At 31.1% G+C, this 13,822-nt stretch overlaps 1 protein-coding gene across 13 annotated transcripts in view; it reads right to left on the reverse strand.

The window, feature by feature from the left end:
* The window catches only part of LOC143253710 (uncharacterized), a 57,508-nt gene that overhangs the window by 1,922 nt on the left and 41,764 nt on the right, over positions 1–13,822 (reverse strand). For all 13 annotated transcript variants that reach the window (XM_076507986.1, XM_076507984.1, XM_076507985.1 and 10 more), the window contains 5 exons: positions 7,026–7,166; positions 6,515–6,675; positions 3,237–3,335; positions 1,923–2,068; positions 1,396–1,567 (listed from right to left, as the gene is read on the reverse strand). In XM_076507986.1, coding sequence (XP_076364101.1) covers positions 1,396–1,567; positions 1,923–2,068; positions 3,237–3,335; positions 6,515–6,675; positions 7,026–7,166 — 719 coding nt within the window. The remainder of the gene's footprint in view (positions 1–1,395; positions 1,568–1,922; positions 2,069–3,236; positions 3,336–6,514; positions 6,676–7,025; positions 7,167–13,822) is intronic.

A 13,822-nucleotide genomic window follows, 5' to 3' on the forward strand; every position in this document is an offset into this window, starting at 1 on the left:
TAAAGGCTCAAACATCTCAAGGTAGCATCTGGCTGATGTATTAGCAATGTTATGAAAAAGAAATGTATTCAGATGGAAAACAAACAATAACCACAACAAATACATACAATACTTAGTCTAATGACTTCCCCATGTTAAAGTGAAATAGGTATTGGTTAAAAAGAATGAATTAAAACTGAGGGGAAAAAACTGAAATGGGTAATGTAATTCAACAGCTTAATGTGAGCTGTATTTGCCCAGTGATTTACAACTTATAATTGCATGGACAGAAGTTAGATATGGTTCAAAGGGCAATAAAGCAAATTCCAATTATAAATAGATGTATACTTAAAGCTACTTAGAATAAACAAATATAGTTTCATGTTACAGTCAGATGTCTAGAAAGGAAAAAAAAGTAATTTAAATTCATTTCAATTTCTTTTTCTGGTGGTTACAAGGTCGGTCAAATTGATCAACCTTTTTTGAGTTAGGGTAGAGAAAATAACAAAATGTAGTTTTGTTGAAAAAAAGGAACAGATATATTTAGGAGCTTTCAGGGATTACAAACAAAGGAAATTTGAGATCAGTAAAACTTTCTAATCTTAACATGAAAATTACTTTGCACACAGACTATTCAAAACAGATGCTCAATATATTAATGCACAGTCTTTATTTTTTATTAAAAATTCTTGATTAAAAATTATTTTTTTGTACATGAAAGACTCATCAAATTAACTGGGCCTGTGCAGAAAGGATTAAGCTGAGATACACAATTAGTAGTAAATTAAGTATAAGTGTAGCCATAAGAGAATACAAATATTACAACTACTTTCCATTGACCCATAAGTATAATTTTGTGTCTATACACTGGTGAAAAGATTTTGTATATGAAGTTTAGCATTCAAGGAACTGTCATTCTAAGTTGTGTCATCCTTTAGAAATTGGAATTTAATGAAATGTAATTTTATTACATAATTTTGTAAGTCCTGTGCTTTTTTAGTCATGAAAACAAACAAGGCTTCCCTTCAGCACTGAGCGTAGCTATGCACACTTTCTGAATTGCATTCAGTTCTAATTCACTGCTCACCTTCCTAAAACGAACTGGTATATTTCACTTGTCCTTGATGCTGTAGAGTTAGTATTAAACAAAGAAATAATGTTTTTTATGTTGCATCAAACTTAGAATATGGTGTCAAACCAATGTGAAAATAAACATTGTTTTTATCAGATAATAGTGTGATGCTTTAGTTGCATTATGTCTCAGAACATGGTACTAAAGTGGTACATGAAACTGTTTTTAAATATAATGGTGATAAATACTGAGGTAACATTTCTGTTCTAAGATCTCCCAATATTTGGTATTAGAAAGTTTACAGAACTGGTGTTAGCAAACACAGACATACAAACTGACATTACCAAGTAATAGTGTAATGTTTCTGTTCCATCATATCCTAAGACTTGGTGAAGAAGTTCCACAGACGTATTACTAGCCAGAAAGTTTATGAAAAGAAGTATTGGTAACAATGTTCCAACCAGAGTCAAGAGGACCCCTTTTCCTGTGGCCTGAATATTGTAGTTCTTGGCTTGGCTGTCAAGATCAAAGTATACCATGCAATCTCCATTAAGGTATTAAAAGAAAAACAATATTTATGTACTTCTTAGATTCTTTTTTCTAAAAGAATAATCACATTATCTAAAAAAAAAAGATATTCAGTTTCAGTGCTCAATTTTTATCTCAACTGAAACAAGTGTCATGATAAAAGGTTTAACTTGTACACACAAACACCCTTATAGGGGAATTACTGTTGAAAAAATGAACATATGTAGAACTAATTTTCTAAATATTTTTAGAAATGCATAGTAGTAGCAGCCAATGCATTTTATTTAGCATGTAAATTCAGAAATATGAAACAACACTTACAATAAAAATACCAAGAACCTACTTGTCCTTTGCAATTTGATCTTCAATGAATTGGGCTATTTGTTCACAGTCTCTTTCCAGTGAGTTAAGTGTGTTTTGTATTGTACGATTTATGGTTTTCTCAATTTCCTTACACATTTCCTCTATCTGGTTTACACATCGAATAACCTGGATTATACCAAAAACAAAATGCTCTTAATACAAGCAATTTCACACAAGTAAGCACTATAAATCACCAAACACGATTCTACTCTAATGTACGTTCTAATCACAAAAGACAAAAAATATATCTTCTTGTATCAAAACACAAATATTCAGATATACTCTTGTGGAATTGTGAAGGCTGAATATTTCATTAAAAAATTACCAAATATAATTTGGAAAAAAAGAGGAAGTGTGGCTTTTTAATCATTACAGCACACAGTAATGGTTACTGCATTTAACTTTATTTTACATTCATTACAGAACTTATCATTGAACTTTGTACTTTAACAAGTTACAGATTAAACTGAAAGTACTTAATTATATAAACAATGTTATAACACTTTGTATGAATCAATTTTATTGCCAGTTTAATCCAGAAAAAAAGAAATTATCTATTAACCATTCTTAAGAAAAAAAAAAGGAAGACAGTAATTTATACTGAACAACCAAATTTGGGCCGAAAATTGTTTAAAAAACAACTGTTAGATAGAGAAGTTGTATTTAGCTATTTTTAAATATTTCATGTGACCCAATTAACCTTGGATTTAATTTCAATAAATATTCTTAAGTCAATTTTCTGAGAACATACTTCTAAAAACATTGTGTTTGTGAGTAAACTTCAATGTGTGTCAAATCTTATGGAATTGAGTTCATTATAAAGAGTTTATTTTGAATATTTGCACAAAGCTGCCCTCAATATTGAACTGAAGGACTAGAGGGAAAGCAGTCAGTCAACAGCATCCACCCACTTTGGGCTACTCAGATAACATAATGGGATTTGAGTGCCACTCATTTTCTCAAAGTTTCAAGCACAATTTAAAAGGGAATGTGAACATTACACTATCATATCTATAGCCTAAAAAGCTAGTCACTAGGCTATGTCCAGTTTCAGTTCATTTGAAAAGTTGTCATTACAGATTGAAGTTAATTTCTTTAAAGTTGGGTAGCAATGAGTCTTAAACTTCTACCCAACTTACAAATTGTACTGATCAACATGCAGTTTATCATCACTTGAAAGCATTCATATCACTTTGTTTCTCTGTGGCCAAAACAAAAATTTAAGATTTTACATTTATGCAGGGCCTACAAACACATGAGTAAGTGTACCTTCTATTTAAATGTTTCTATTTACCTTATTTGGATTTGGAATGTATATAGTTGGCATGTCAAACCCACATTTGTTCAAGCCAGGTCTTTTACACAGCTCCTGAACTATTTGCATCATCACTTTCTGAGAAAGGAAATAAATCAGTGGTTAATATCCTAATCACTGAAAAAATACTTCTTATAATGGTTGTATTTGAAACAACATTCAAAGATACAATAATGCCAGTTAATATCTCATGCATATCCACCAACTACAACAATGTAAGTTAATGTCTCATGAAAACTAACCAATCACAATAATGTAAGTTAATGTCTCATGAATACTGACCAATCTAAATAGTGTAAGTTAATGTCTCAATAACACAAATCAACTGTAGTAATGGTTGTTTTGGTTTTACAAAGTTTAGCTTTCTGAAACAAAGCAATCTTCTACTCAGATAGAACTGACAGTATTAAATCTACAGAAAATACTTCACTTTTTCTGTATGGCATGACATGCTTATTAATATTTAAAACAACTATACCTTTTATAAGTCAACATTATACACAGGTTTGTTTGTTTTTAGTTAACAGCAGCTATAACACAGCTGTTGTTAGTCACCTATAGGCTTACTTGGAAACATTTCACACGTTTTATGTTTTTTATAGCAGTTATTTCTTTCTGAGAAAAACATCATAAGATATAAAATTCAAATACTGTGGTTTTTGTGTTTACTATTTTCTAACAATTTTATACCAATAACTGAAAATAACACATTCTTCATTCATTTATTCAAGTATTCTAACTGACATGGAAGTGTTTGAAAGTATTCGGTACTTAACTTTGTTTCCCTAACATGCTTTGTCTAAATTTTACTCCCTGAAAATCCATCAAATTCAGATTCTTCAAGAAAATGTAGTCCTACTAAGTGGAGCATTACCTTTCCAAGATGTACATAATTTAAGATAAATTATCCACTACAATATAGATATTGCTCAGGGAAAGCATAATATTTACAGCCCTCCTTCCTATTTGTTGACAGTCAAACTTTCACATCCTTTCTTTCACAAACTGTTAACAGCTCTCTCTGACCTTTTATACATTATTTAGAACAAGGAGTGAAATTCTTTAAAAAAAATACAAGTATTCAGTTGGGTCAAGTGGACCTGTTTTTGGAAAAGAGCAAACAAAATCTGTGTCAACATAAATAACAAAGCAGCCCACATAAGTACTGGTACTTACACAATCTTAAGAAATAAGTTCCAGTACTTGGTACCAGTGAGTACTGGTAGAATTGCAACCCTGTTTATAGCTGTTAGAAAGCCAAAGTTTTGATCTATCAAATGACATATGATATTACTGTTTGGGTTCACATGCCACGTATCTAACAGCAATGTTATACAATGAAACATCTCTATTTAAAGCAAGTTAAGAAGATATCCCCTATCCAACAATCCAAAAACAATGCCATGAAACTGCAAGCATTACTTAGCAGCTTACTGGAATTAACTTATTTTGTAAACAGTGTGACAAAAATTATATGCTTCTTAAGCCTTTAACATGCATTAATTAAATTGTATAACAAACTCATTAAACAGATACACTACCATACTCTCCACAGACATATGGGAAAAAAAATGACAGAACTAAACAGTCATTACTGAGAACTAATTTTCTGATTTTAACAAAACATGAACTCAAAAATTAAATAAGGTTTTTATTGTATTTTATAAAAAATGCAGTGACAACTGAAGAAAATATAATAATAACAGTAACATATGAACTATTTAAAACAATTTATTGAAGTAAAAATACATAAAAAACAATAAAACATGCTTTTAAAAGAAAGTTTATACAACTCGCATTACTGAACAAAGCAATAATAAACTACATCCTTTACAGTCCTTTTGAATACTTTTGCCTTTCACAACTTCAGTTTAATAACAAGTGATAGAGCCTCAAGTTTTTCTCCCAAATGCTGTACTCTAGCTGAGCCTAAAGCTTCTAATTCTAAAATGTCCATGTTTTTAATCTATTGACAACTTTGTGATTACATATTTATATTAAATGAGTGTTGATGTTATTTTATGCCATTAATATTATTCCAATAAAAGTTCAAAGTGTGTTACTGATTAATGCTACCAAATCACCATGTATTCTCATTATGAGTCACATTTTCTAAAGACTGTCTTTGCACAAAGCTACGTGAAAACTATCTTGTGCTAGGTGTCCCTAATTTAGCAGCATAAGACAAGAGGAAAGGCAGCTAATCACCACCACCCACCACCAAATCTTGAGCTACTCTTTTACCAATGAATAGTGGAACTGACCATTAAATTAGAAAGCCCCCACAGCCGAAAGAATGAGAACGTTTGGTGTGATGTGGATTCAAACCTGCAACCCTCAGATGATGAGTCAAGCACCTTAACCACCTGGCCATGCCTGGTCCATTCTCTGGAGAATATGTTTTAGAAAATTAAGATAAATTTAATAGTAGATCTTGTTTTAATAGAAAGGCAGAAGATGTAGAATTGATAGGGTCAGACTTTCAAGAATGTTCAAGGAATTCCTGATAATAAACATTGATTTTATGGGATTTCCAGATGTCATGCATTTGTTTACAGAAATACACAACTTTCCCACATTTTTATGATTTGTGCAAACCCTGCACACTTAACTTTTTCAGAGAAACATTAAGACTATTAAAACCACTAGTAATCTGTACACAGGCTTGTAAAGAAAATTCTCTTCATATTTAATCATTGTTGGTAAAACATTTTTAAGGGCATTCTTTACTTCTGATACTCAACAATTGTGTTTATGGTTATTTTTCTTTATAGCAAATTACTGTTAGGCGAATTATTCATTGCAACCAATCATGCTTCATCTTGAAACCATATTAGATTATTAACAAGTCCAATCTTAGTTCCTTAATTAGTCAATAGAATTTTAGACAGAACTCACAATTTTATCAAATTTAAAATAATGTTATCCCTTCTCTTTCATGTACTTTTTCTTTATGTAGATGATTTGGGCAGACATTGAGTAACATCCAATCATCACACTCAGAATACTATGAGCAAGAGTGTCAGTCAACACAGAAAAAACATAAAACACAGATCATACTTTTATATACCAGATTTCATCTTGCTGAAACACGCATCTAAAAAAAAAACTAACCATGCACTGTTAAAACCAAAATAGAATTTTAAGAGGAACCATGATTGGTTGGATCACAGCAATAAAAACGAAAAGAATATTTGATAACTTAAACTGAGCCACAAAAATTATTATTTGACTGTCACTGAATAAAACAAGTTCACCTGTCTGTCACTTTCATGGCCTGCTTCATCAGCCTTGCTTAGGTAAAACTTGATGTGATCGCTGTGTTTGTTATTTAGTTGTTCCACAAGATTTATGGTACGTTTACAAAGTGCTTGGCCCATGGGATCAAAAAACACAAAAATCAAATCAACCACATCCCCTGCAAAACAAAATGTTAATTTCTCAGTTCGTAAATATAATAAAAATGTTTTAGTCATTGCAAGACTATGAATTTCTCTGATCAATGATACAAAAACTATGGTGCAAATAAAAAATGTTTAACATTTTGACAATTCATCAAGCATTTAAAAATATTTTAGAGTAATTTAAAAGTTGAAATTGCTAATTTTTGAAAGTATTTAGTTTCATCATACAAACTGACAATGAATTACTTGTGTATGGTGAAGTTACATGCCAAAAAAAAAACAAAAGGATAAATTTTCAGTTAAAGTTTGTGAAAGTTTAACAAATGCTATTGTACTTCAGTATGCTCCATAAAAATGCAATTACCGAACCATAAAATAGCTCTGTCTACGTCAAAAGGATATTTCATATCTCCATCCACCAAACCTGGTGTGTCCACAAAGGTCACAAGACTGAACTTCTTCTGTTTTGAAGTGGAGACCTCTGTTGACAAATAATCCAATACTCCTAATAATACACAGAAAACAAATTAAATCTCTGACTGAAAATATTACAACACAAAATAATTACTAGATCAACATATGAACCAAGCATTAAACTCTCAAGCTGATGAAAGTTAAAGACATTTAAGTTTTATAAATACTTAAAAAAAAAAAAAATCAGTGGTATTTTTTGATGTGCATTCATGAATAATGATTTATACTGGAATGGGTTGTAGCTGCCTGTTATGGAAGGTGTCTTTTTGAAATGTCATCATCCTCCATACTCATGTTTTCTAAACCATGCAGCTGCCATTCATTCCAGTGTACTCATCATGTATACTCTGTTTAAACAATCTGTGAAAGAACTATGAATAAATTTCTTCAGATTTATCACATATTTAATGTACAAAAAACAAATTCAATATGATGACAGAGCATTAAGAATTTAAGATTTATAAAAGTTATTTTTTTTTAAACAGACACTACTTCAAAACTAGTAAGTGCAAACTGTGTTTATGACTCCACTAATATTATATTGTATGTTTATGTTCCCTCCAGTTTTATGATGTAGCACCTGTTAATATCTTTTATTCTTGATTAAATGTCATTGTACACTAAGAAATGGTCTAAACAGTATTTATTGCAACTGAGTAATGTACAGATATTGTTGAAACATGATCATAAACTGAAGGTAGGTCGAGTGACTATCTGTTAAAAACTGAATTTGTTCACGAGTTTTTTTCAATGGAGAGTAAAACTTGGATAAGATTATGATGTTAAGGTCTACCATGATGGCACAGTAACAGGTAGACATATCTTGCAGATGTTGTAGAAGGTACTGACAATGAAACAGAAATGCTTTCAAAGATGTTTCAGAAAATAATACAACAACACAATTCTGGTTGAAAAATCAGGTTTGTCAAGAACATTGATGCATAAAATCTCAACATCTACACTGAAGATAGATGGTTAACAAGTTATTAAAATACAATGGAATTCCATGAACAATTTTCCTAGAACCCTGATATTCCATAAACTGTCTCAAACTTTAAGGTAGAGTGCTGCTCTTTAATGTGTTGTCAGACAATTATATGTGAAGGCAAGAATGTGCAAGTACTATAAAACAGGATCTGACAGTGCATATTTGAAGTGAAGGACCAGTGAAATGGCACTGAGATGTGCAATCCCTATTGTCTGATATGTTATTGGAGCAGATAATACATGAAGTAGGTCTGATAAACATCTCAGTCTGTAGTCTGAGCAATTCTTTCTACACAGATCTATTTGGCTTGATTTTTGAAGGGTTAAAGTCAATAAATTCAGACTCTGTAGTGTTTTAGATCTGCTAAATGCATCTTATGCTTGGACAGCAAAGAAATAATTTGTGAAAGATGCTACTAGATTATCTGGAGTACATCCTTGTACCTTAGATAGAACATGACCATGTTAGTTTCAGACTAAACTGTATCCAAGTTATCTCCAAATCTTGTTTTCTTGAAATGATGAATTGAACACCTACAGGTTTTATTGGAACTTCATTCCTTGGAAATAAGGACAACACTGGTGCTGCTGATACTATCTCTGGTTCATTGAATGCAATGAAAATAGCTTTAACTTCCAAGTCAATTACAGATTTAAATATACATCCAATGATAGCTCTTTGTGCTCAACTCAACTCACCAGACCATATTATACATCTATGTTTAAAACTTAGGTATAAATTCAACAACAGTTCCTTACATGCAACTCACCAGACCATCACATGTTTATATAATAGCAAGTTTGCATTTTTCACCATTTATGGCTTCAGTTTCAAATACATCCATATAACATTGGTTGTTTGTTTTGTTTATAAACATTATTCTTAATCTGAAAAAATGGATTTTTCATATATACCTTTGTTACATTAAGTATATCTATAGTTTTGATGACTGAAATTTTATTTTCTAACAATTTGTTCCAAAACACCTAATAGCATCTTTTACTGGAACTTTTGTAAATAGATATTACATCAAATTACACTAACAAATAATCTTTATTTAAATTTACATTTTTCTCTTTACAAATGCTAAAGCATTTTTAACTGTGCATTTATTTCTCAAAAATGAATAATGTTGTGACATTTAGCTATTTGACGTAATGATGTATCCATACTTGATACCTATGGTTAAAACTGTTTTTAACTTCATATAAATCTTCAAAAGTGTACATAATCTTGGAAACCAGCTGGAATATACCATTTTCTTTTTCTCTACATAAAGTCAAACAGTTTAACACTTGGTTTACTAATTCATGATACTTACTCATAGGGCAATACTTATGTTTTTCATAGCTACCCTCCTCTAACAGGTTTTCAACTACCTTAACATAGCTATATTTATTAAGTACTACTATTTGTCCTCTTTTATCTGCTTTACAAATGTTTGTTTTCTCTTAGTGACTTTATGGCCTTCATACAAGGCTGGATTATTTATTAGGCACAGTGTCTGGGGCCTATGAAAATTTTCTTTGAAAGGTAATCTTAGAGAGCCAATAATAATAAATATAAAAACATGAAATGTACATTTTACTGCAAAAACTTTATTACATCTTTAAGTTATACGATATATTTTTTTACACATGAATTAGTTTGTGTACTCACATTCACATAAATATACAGCCAATATTGAACTACAGTGTATTAGCACACAAACAGCAAGTATACATTACATGCATATAAATACTTAAATTTCAAATCAAACTTTATGTATCTATCATTTATTGGTTTAACTTATATGACTGGTAGGGCTTACGAACAGAAGATGCCTAGGCCCTATGATCACCCTGACCCAGTACTACCTTCATATCAATATTTTGTTTCTTTACCATAGAGTTGAAATTGTCTACAAGTTTATGACATTCAATTCTAATTATGTTCTTACAGTTATCATCCCTAACATTATCCAACTTAGATTTTATATTCATTATCAATACTTCCTTTATAATACTCAATAGCTTACAAGCAAACCTTAAACTTTATCTAATACCTCTAATAGATTTATTTATTTCTGACATTTACAAGTCAATGTCAATTAACAAGTTTTCTGATCTAATTTATATTTACTAATCCCTCTCACTGTCTGGTTCCAAGTACAACTTTCTCATTCCATCCAGTGATTTTTCCTACTTCTAAATGTAATTGGTAAACCTTAATTTCCTGCTTGGCTATGGCACTTCTTTTCTTTTGAATCATATGCAGTATCTGTTGTTTAATATTGTTTACACAATAGATCACTTTTTTACCTTGGATATTACATTTCACTTTGATAAATTTTGTTTGCTTGTTTTTGAATTTTGTGCAAAGCTACACAAGGGCTATCTGTGTTGGGCATCCCTAATTTAGCAATGTAAGACTAGAGGGAAGGAAGCTAGTCATCACTGGCAACTCTTGGGCTACTCTTTTACCAATGAATAGTGGGAGTGACCATCACATTATAATGCCCTCACAGCTGAAAGGGCAAGCATGTTTGGTGTGACAGAGATTCGAACCAACAGCCCTTGGATTACGAGTCGAGTGCCTTAACCACCTGGCCATGCCAGGCCCCAGTATTACCAGGTGAATAAATCCAACAGTGAACTTTGAGCCATCAGGGAAAATGCAGTCCTTCAAGTATGGACACGTTGTCTCTTTTGCATGTAAAATCATAATATATTTTATGAGAGACCAACATATGGTTGTTGTGGCTGTCAATATCTCTAATCATAGTAAACATATACATTAATAGTCTTAGTTTGTGGGTTAGTGACTTGTAGAATTTAGTTTTTCAAAACTTGCATATTGTTTTTGGTGTGAATTGCTGTTCATGTTCCATCTAGAAGAGCAGCAAATTACTGTTCCTCTTTCTAGCTCACAAAATTTGATAAAGTTCTGTGACTTCGAAGTGATCTTAATAATCATTTAGAGTGATCAGTAAACAGGTTAAAGACAAAAGTCTAATTAACAGATGTAAGCTGGTAAAGACTACCAATTGTCATTTGAATGTTTTTTGTGAACATTTTATCTACTACAACCATTTGTGAATATATATTAGCATATCACTCATTACTAATAATAATTCACCATTAATTACTTTTTCTAAATGTATAAGTTTCACTTTGAGGGTATTGCATTTTTCATCTGATAACTTCACGTGCTCTCAAGTTCTTTAGAATTAACAAAGCTGCATGAATAGTTATGATTCTAGTTACTCCTGTTAGCAGCATAGGTCTGAGCAGGGTCTTCTCTGTCTCTTTTGGAGTTGATACTGACCTTGTTCTGTATGGTTTTTATCTTGTTTTCTTTTTTTGGCATTCTTCAGTTTAAAGTTTCATGATCTGTAAACTGATTCAATCATTCTATACTTGGAGTTCATATAGAAAGTACAATTTTACATCTTAGTTTATTCACATCACCAAAAGTCTCTTCTCATTTCTTTAATATTTTTAGTGAAATTTTGCAAAATACACTAATTATTTGAAGGTTGTCAGTAGTTATCTTATTTGATTTTCCTAAAAGTATATAATTTTTCCATTTATTTGAAGGATAAAAAAAAAGATCTATAAATTACAAGAAACAAAAGGACAATATCCATAACACCGAGGATGTTGAGTCAAACACTGAATCTACATTTGGCTTTTGATCCTGTATCGAAATATTATATCCACAAGGCTGGGGCAGATCTTGGCACCAGAGACCTTTTAACCTTTAAATTTTAATTGGTCTCAAAATTTGTAGGTCATACCCACTGCACAAGTTTGGAAAAAATCTATCCATCCGATATCAGTATATCCTGCTTAGCATGAGGGACATAAAAATTAACTATGTTATACTGATATTAGGTCTTTCAGAGAATATTTCTATCACTGTTTCATTATTCATCAACATTTGTATCACAGTGAAGACACTGGATAAAATGGTCTTATTTCCATTCTTTACAACTGTAATATCAGATTCTTTTTTTGTTTCTGGTTACACTGATGTATAAGCCCATATACTGAGTCTTAGCTGCTGATGCTTCCCTAACAGAACAGCCCTTCACTGGGCAGCTCGCCTGTCCAAATCAGCCAGCAGCCCGATGATGGACTATACTGAAAGAGCCATAGATTCTGTTGATAAGCTTGTCAGGTATTGACAATCAAGTCATTAACCCAGTTTAAATCAATTTAATGATGAATGCACTAAAGAGTACACAGATTTACCAAAAATTTCTCATTATATCACACATCATCACCAAATTCATTAATTCAAAAATAATCTTAAGAGAAATTTATTAGAAGGTTTATAGTCTTTCAGATAATCTTGTCACATATTTCAAGCCAGGCACTATCCAAATTTCATAACATGTTGATAATGTGTTGAAACCAGACCATTCATAGTTTGTGTACATAAAGTACATACATACCAGATGACTTTATAATGCATCCTGAGCCAGGAACTAGCCATGTTTCATGACATGTTTATGGTATAAAATAAATAACTCAAATATATAGGAACAGTAAAATTACTGGTGGTTCATAATTACTCATTATTCACTGAAACTGAACTGATAGCTCACAGATTTAATAGATAGTCCTGTAAGATATCATCTACAAGGTCATATCCTTGTAATACTTGGCTGTAAATTGCACGGGAAAAATCACATATCCATAAAATAAAGTTTCAGCTATAGTCTCATTTTGAATTTACTGATAAAGTATGTATTATTGCAATTTACAGCTTTTACAGTAAAATTAGTTTTTAGAACAGGTATTTCGATCACTGGAGTGATCATTAAGAACCTTTTAGTATTGAACTCAAAATTAAAAATCAACAATTTAAATTCTAGAATTGATTGTATTTACTTATTTAAAAACTAATCTTACTTAGTGTAAAAGCTGTAAATTGGAATAAAATAAAATGTCAGTCAGTTTGCCAGCTAGGCCTAGAAGTACCCTAAGAGAAGATATACCAAACAGATATCACAAGTCATTACATATGATCAGCTCTGTCTACTTCATATCAAAATAAAGTTGAACAGGCCAATAATAAACACAATCTCTGTTTCTATTCCATCAACTTTAGAACATTATGTAATGTGTCCTCCTTAAAAGAAAAAGAACATATGTTACTTTAAAACCAACTGCCAATATTTCCTCAAGTGTTAAGATGTGGAAAGATAACTTAGAAAACCTCTTATAAATATAGGAAAACAGGAACATTCATAAAATTAATTTTAACAAAAATATAAAACTAACCCAAGCCATTTTGAAAGATAAATAATCCTTTCCCATTTTTCCCTCTTATGAAGAGAAAGCTCCACTCTTAAAAGTACTCAAATTATATGACTGTTTTTGTAATAACAAAAAGTGTCCAATTATAGTTTCCAACCTTTCTGTTACTCATAAAATTTGTATCACATATATACATACTACACTAAAACTTCTACAAACATGCAAAGTTGAAAATATTACTTTACTTAAACATGAGGTTTTACACAAAAGAGGAAAAATATTATCCAATTTCTAGATTAAACGGAAAAATCACGCATATAACATCTTGAAAGTACAAAATTTGTGAGTCAATGGTTTACACTGTTTTACTCATTCAAGTGAGCTTGGCACAAAGTGTTGCACTTACTATGTAACTTTAAAAAACAGCTGTTGTAATGTTATACACCTAGAAAT

The sequence above is a fragment of the Tachypleus tridentatus genome, chromosome 6 (assembly GCF_004210375.1).
Source record: "Tachypleus tridentatus isolate NWPU-2018 chromosome 6, ASM421037v1, whole genome shotgun sequence".
In the NCBI taxonomy this organism is placed as follows: Eukaryota; Metazoa; Arthropoda; class Merostomata; order Xiphosura; family Limulidae; genus Tachypleus; species Tachypleus tridentatus.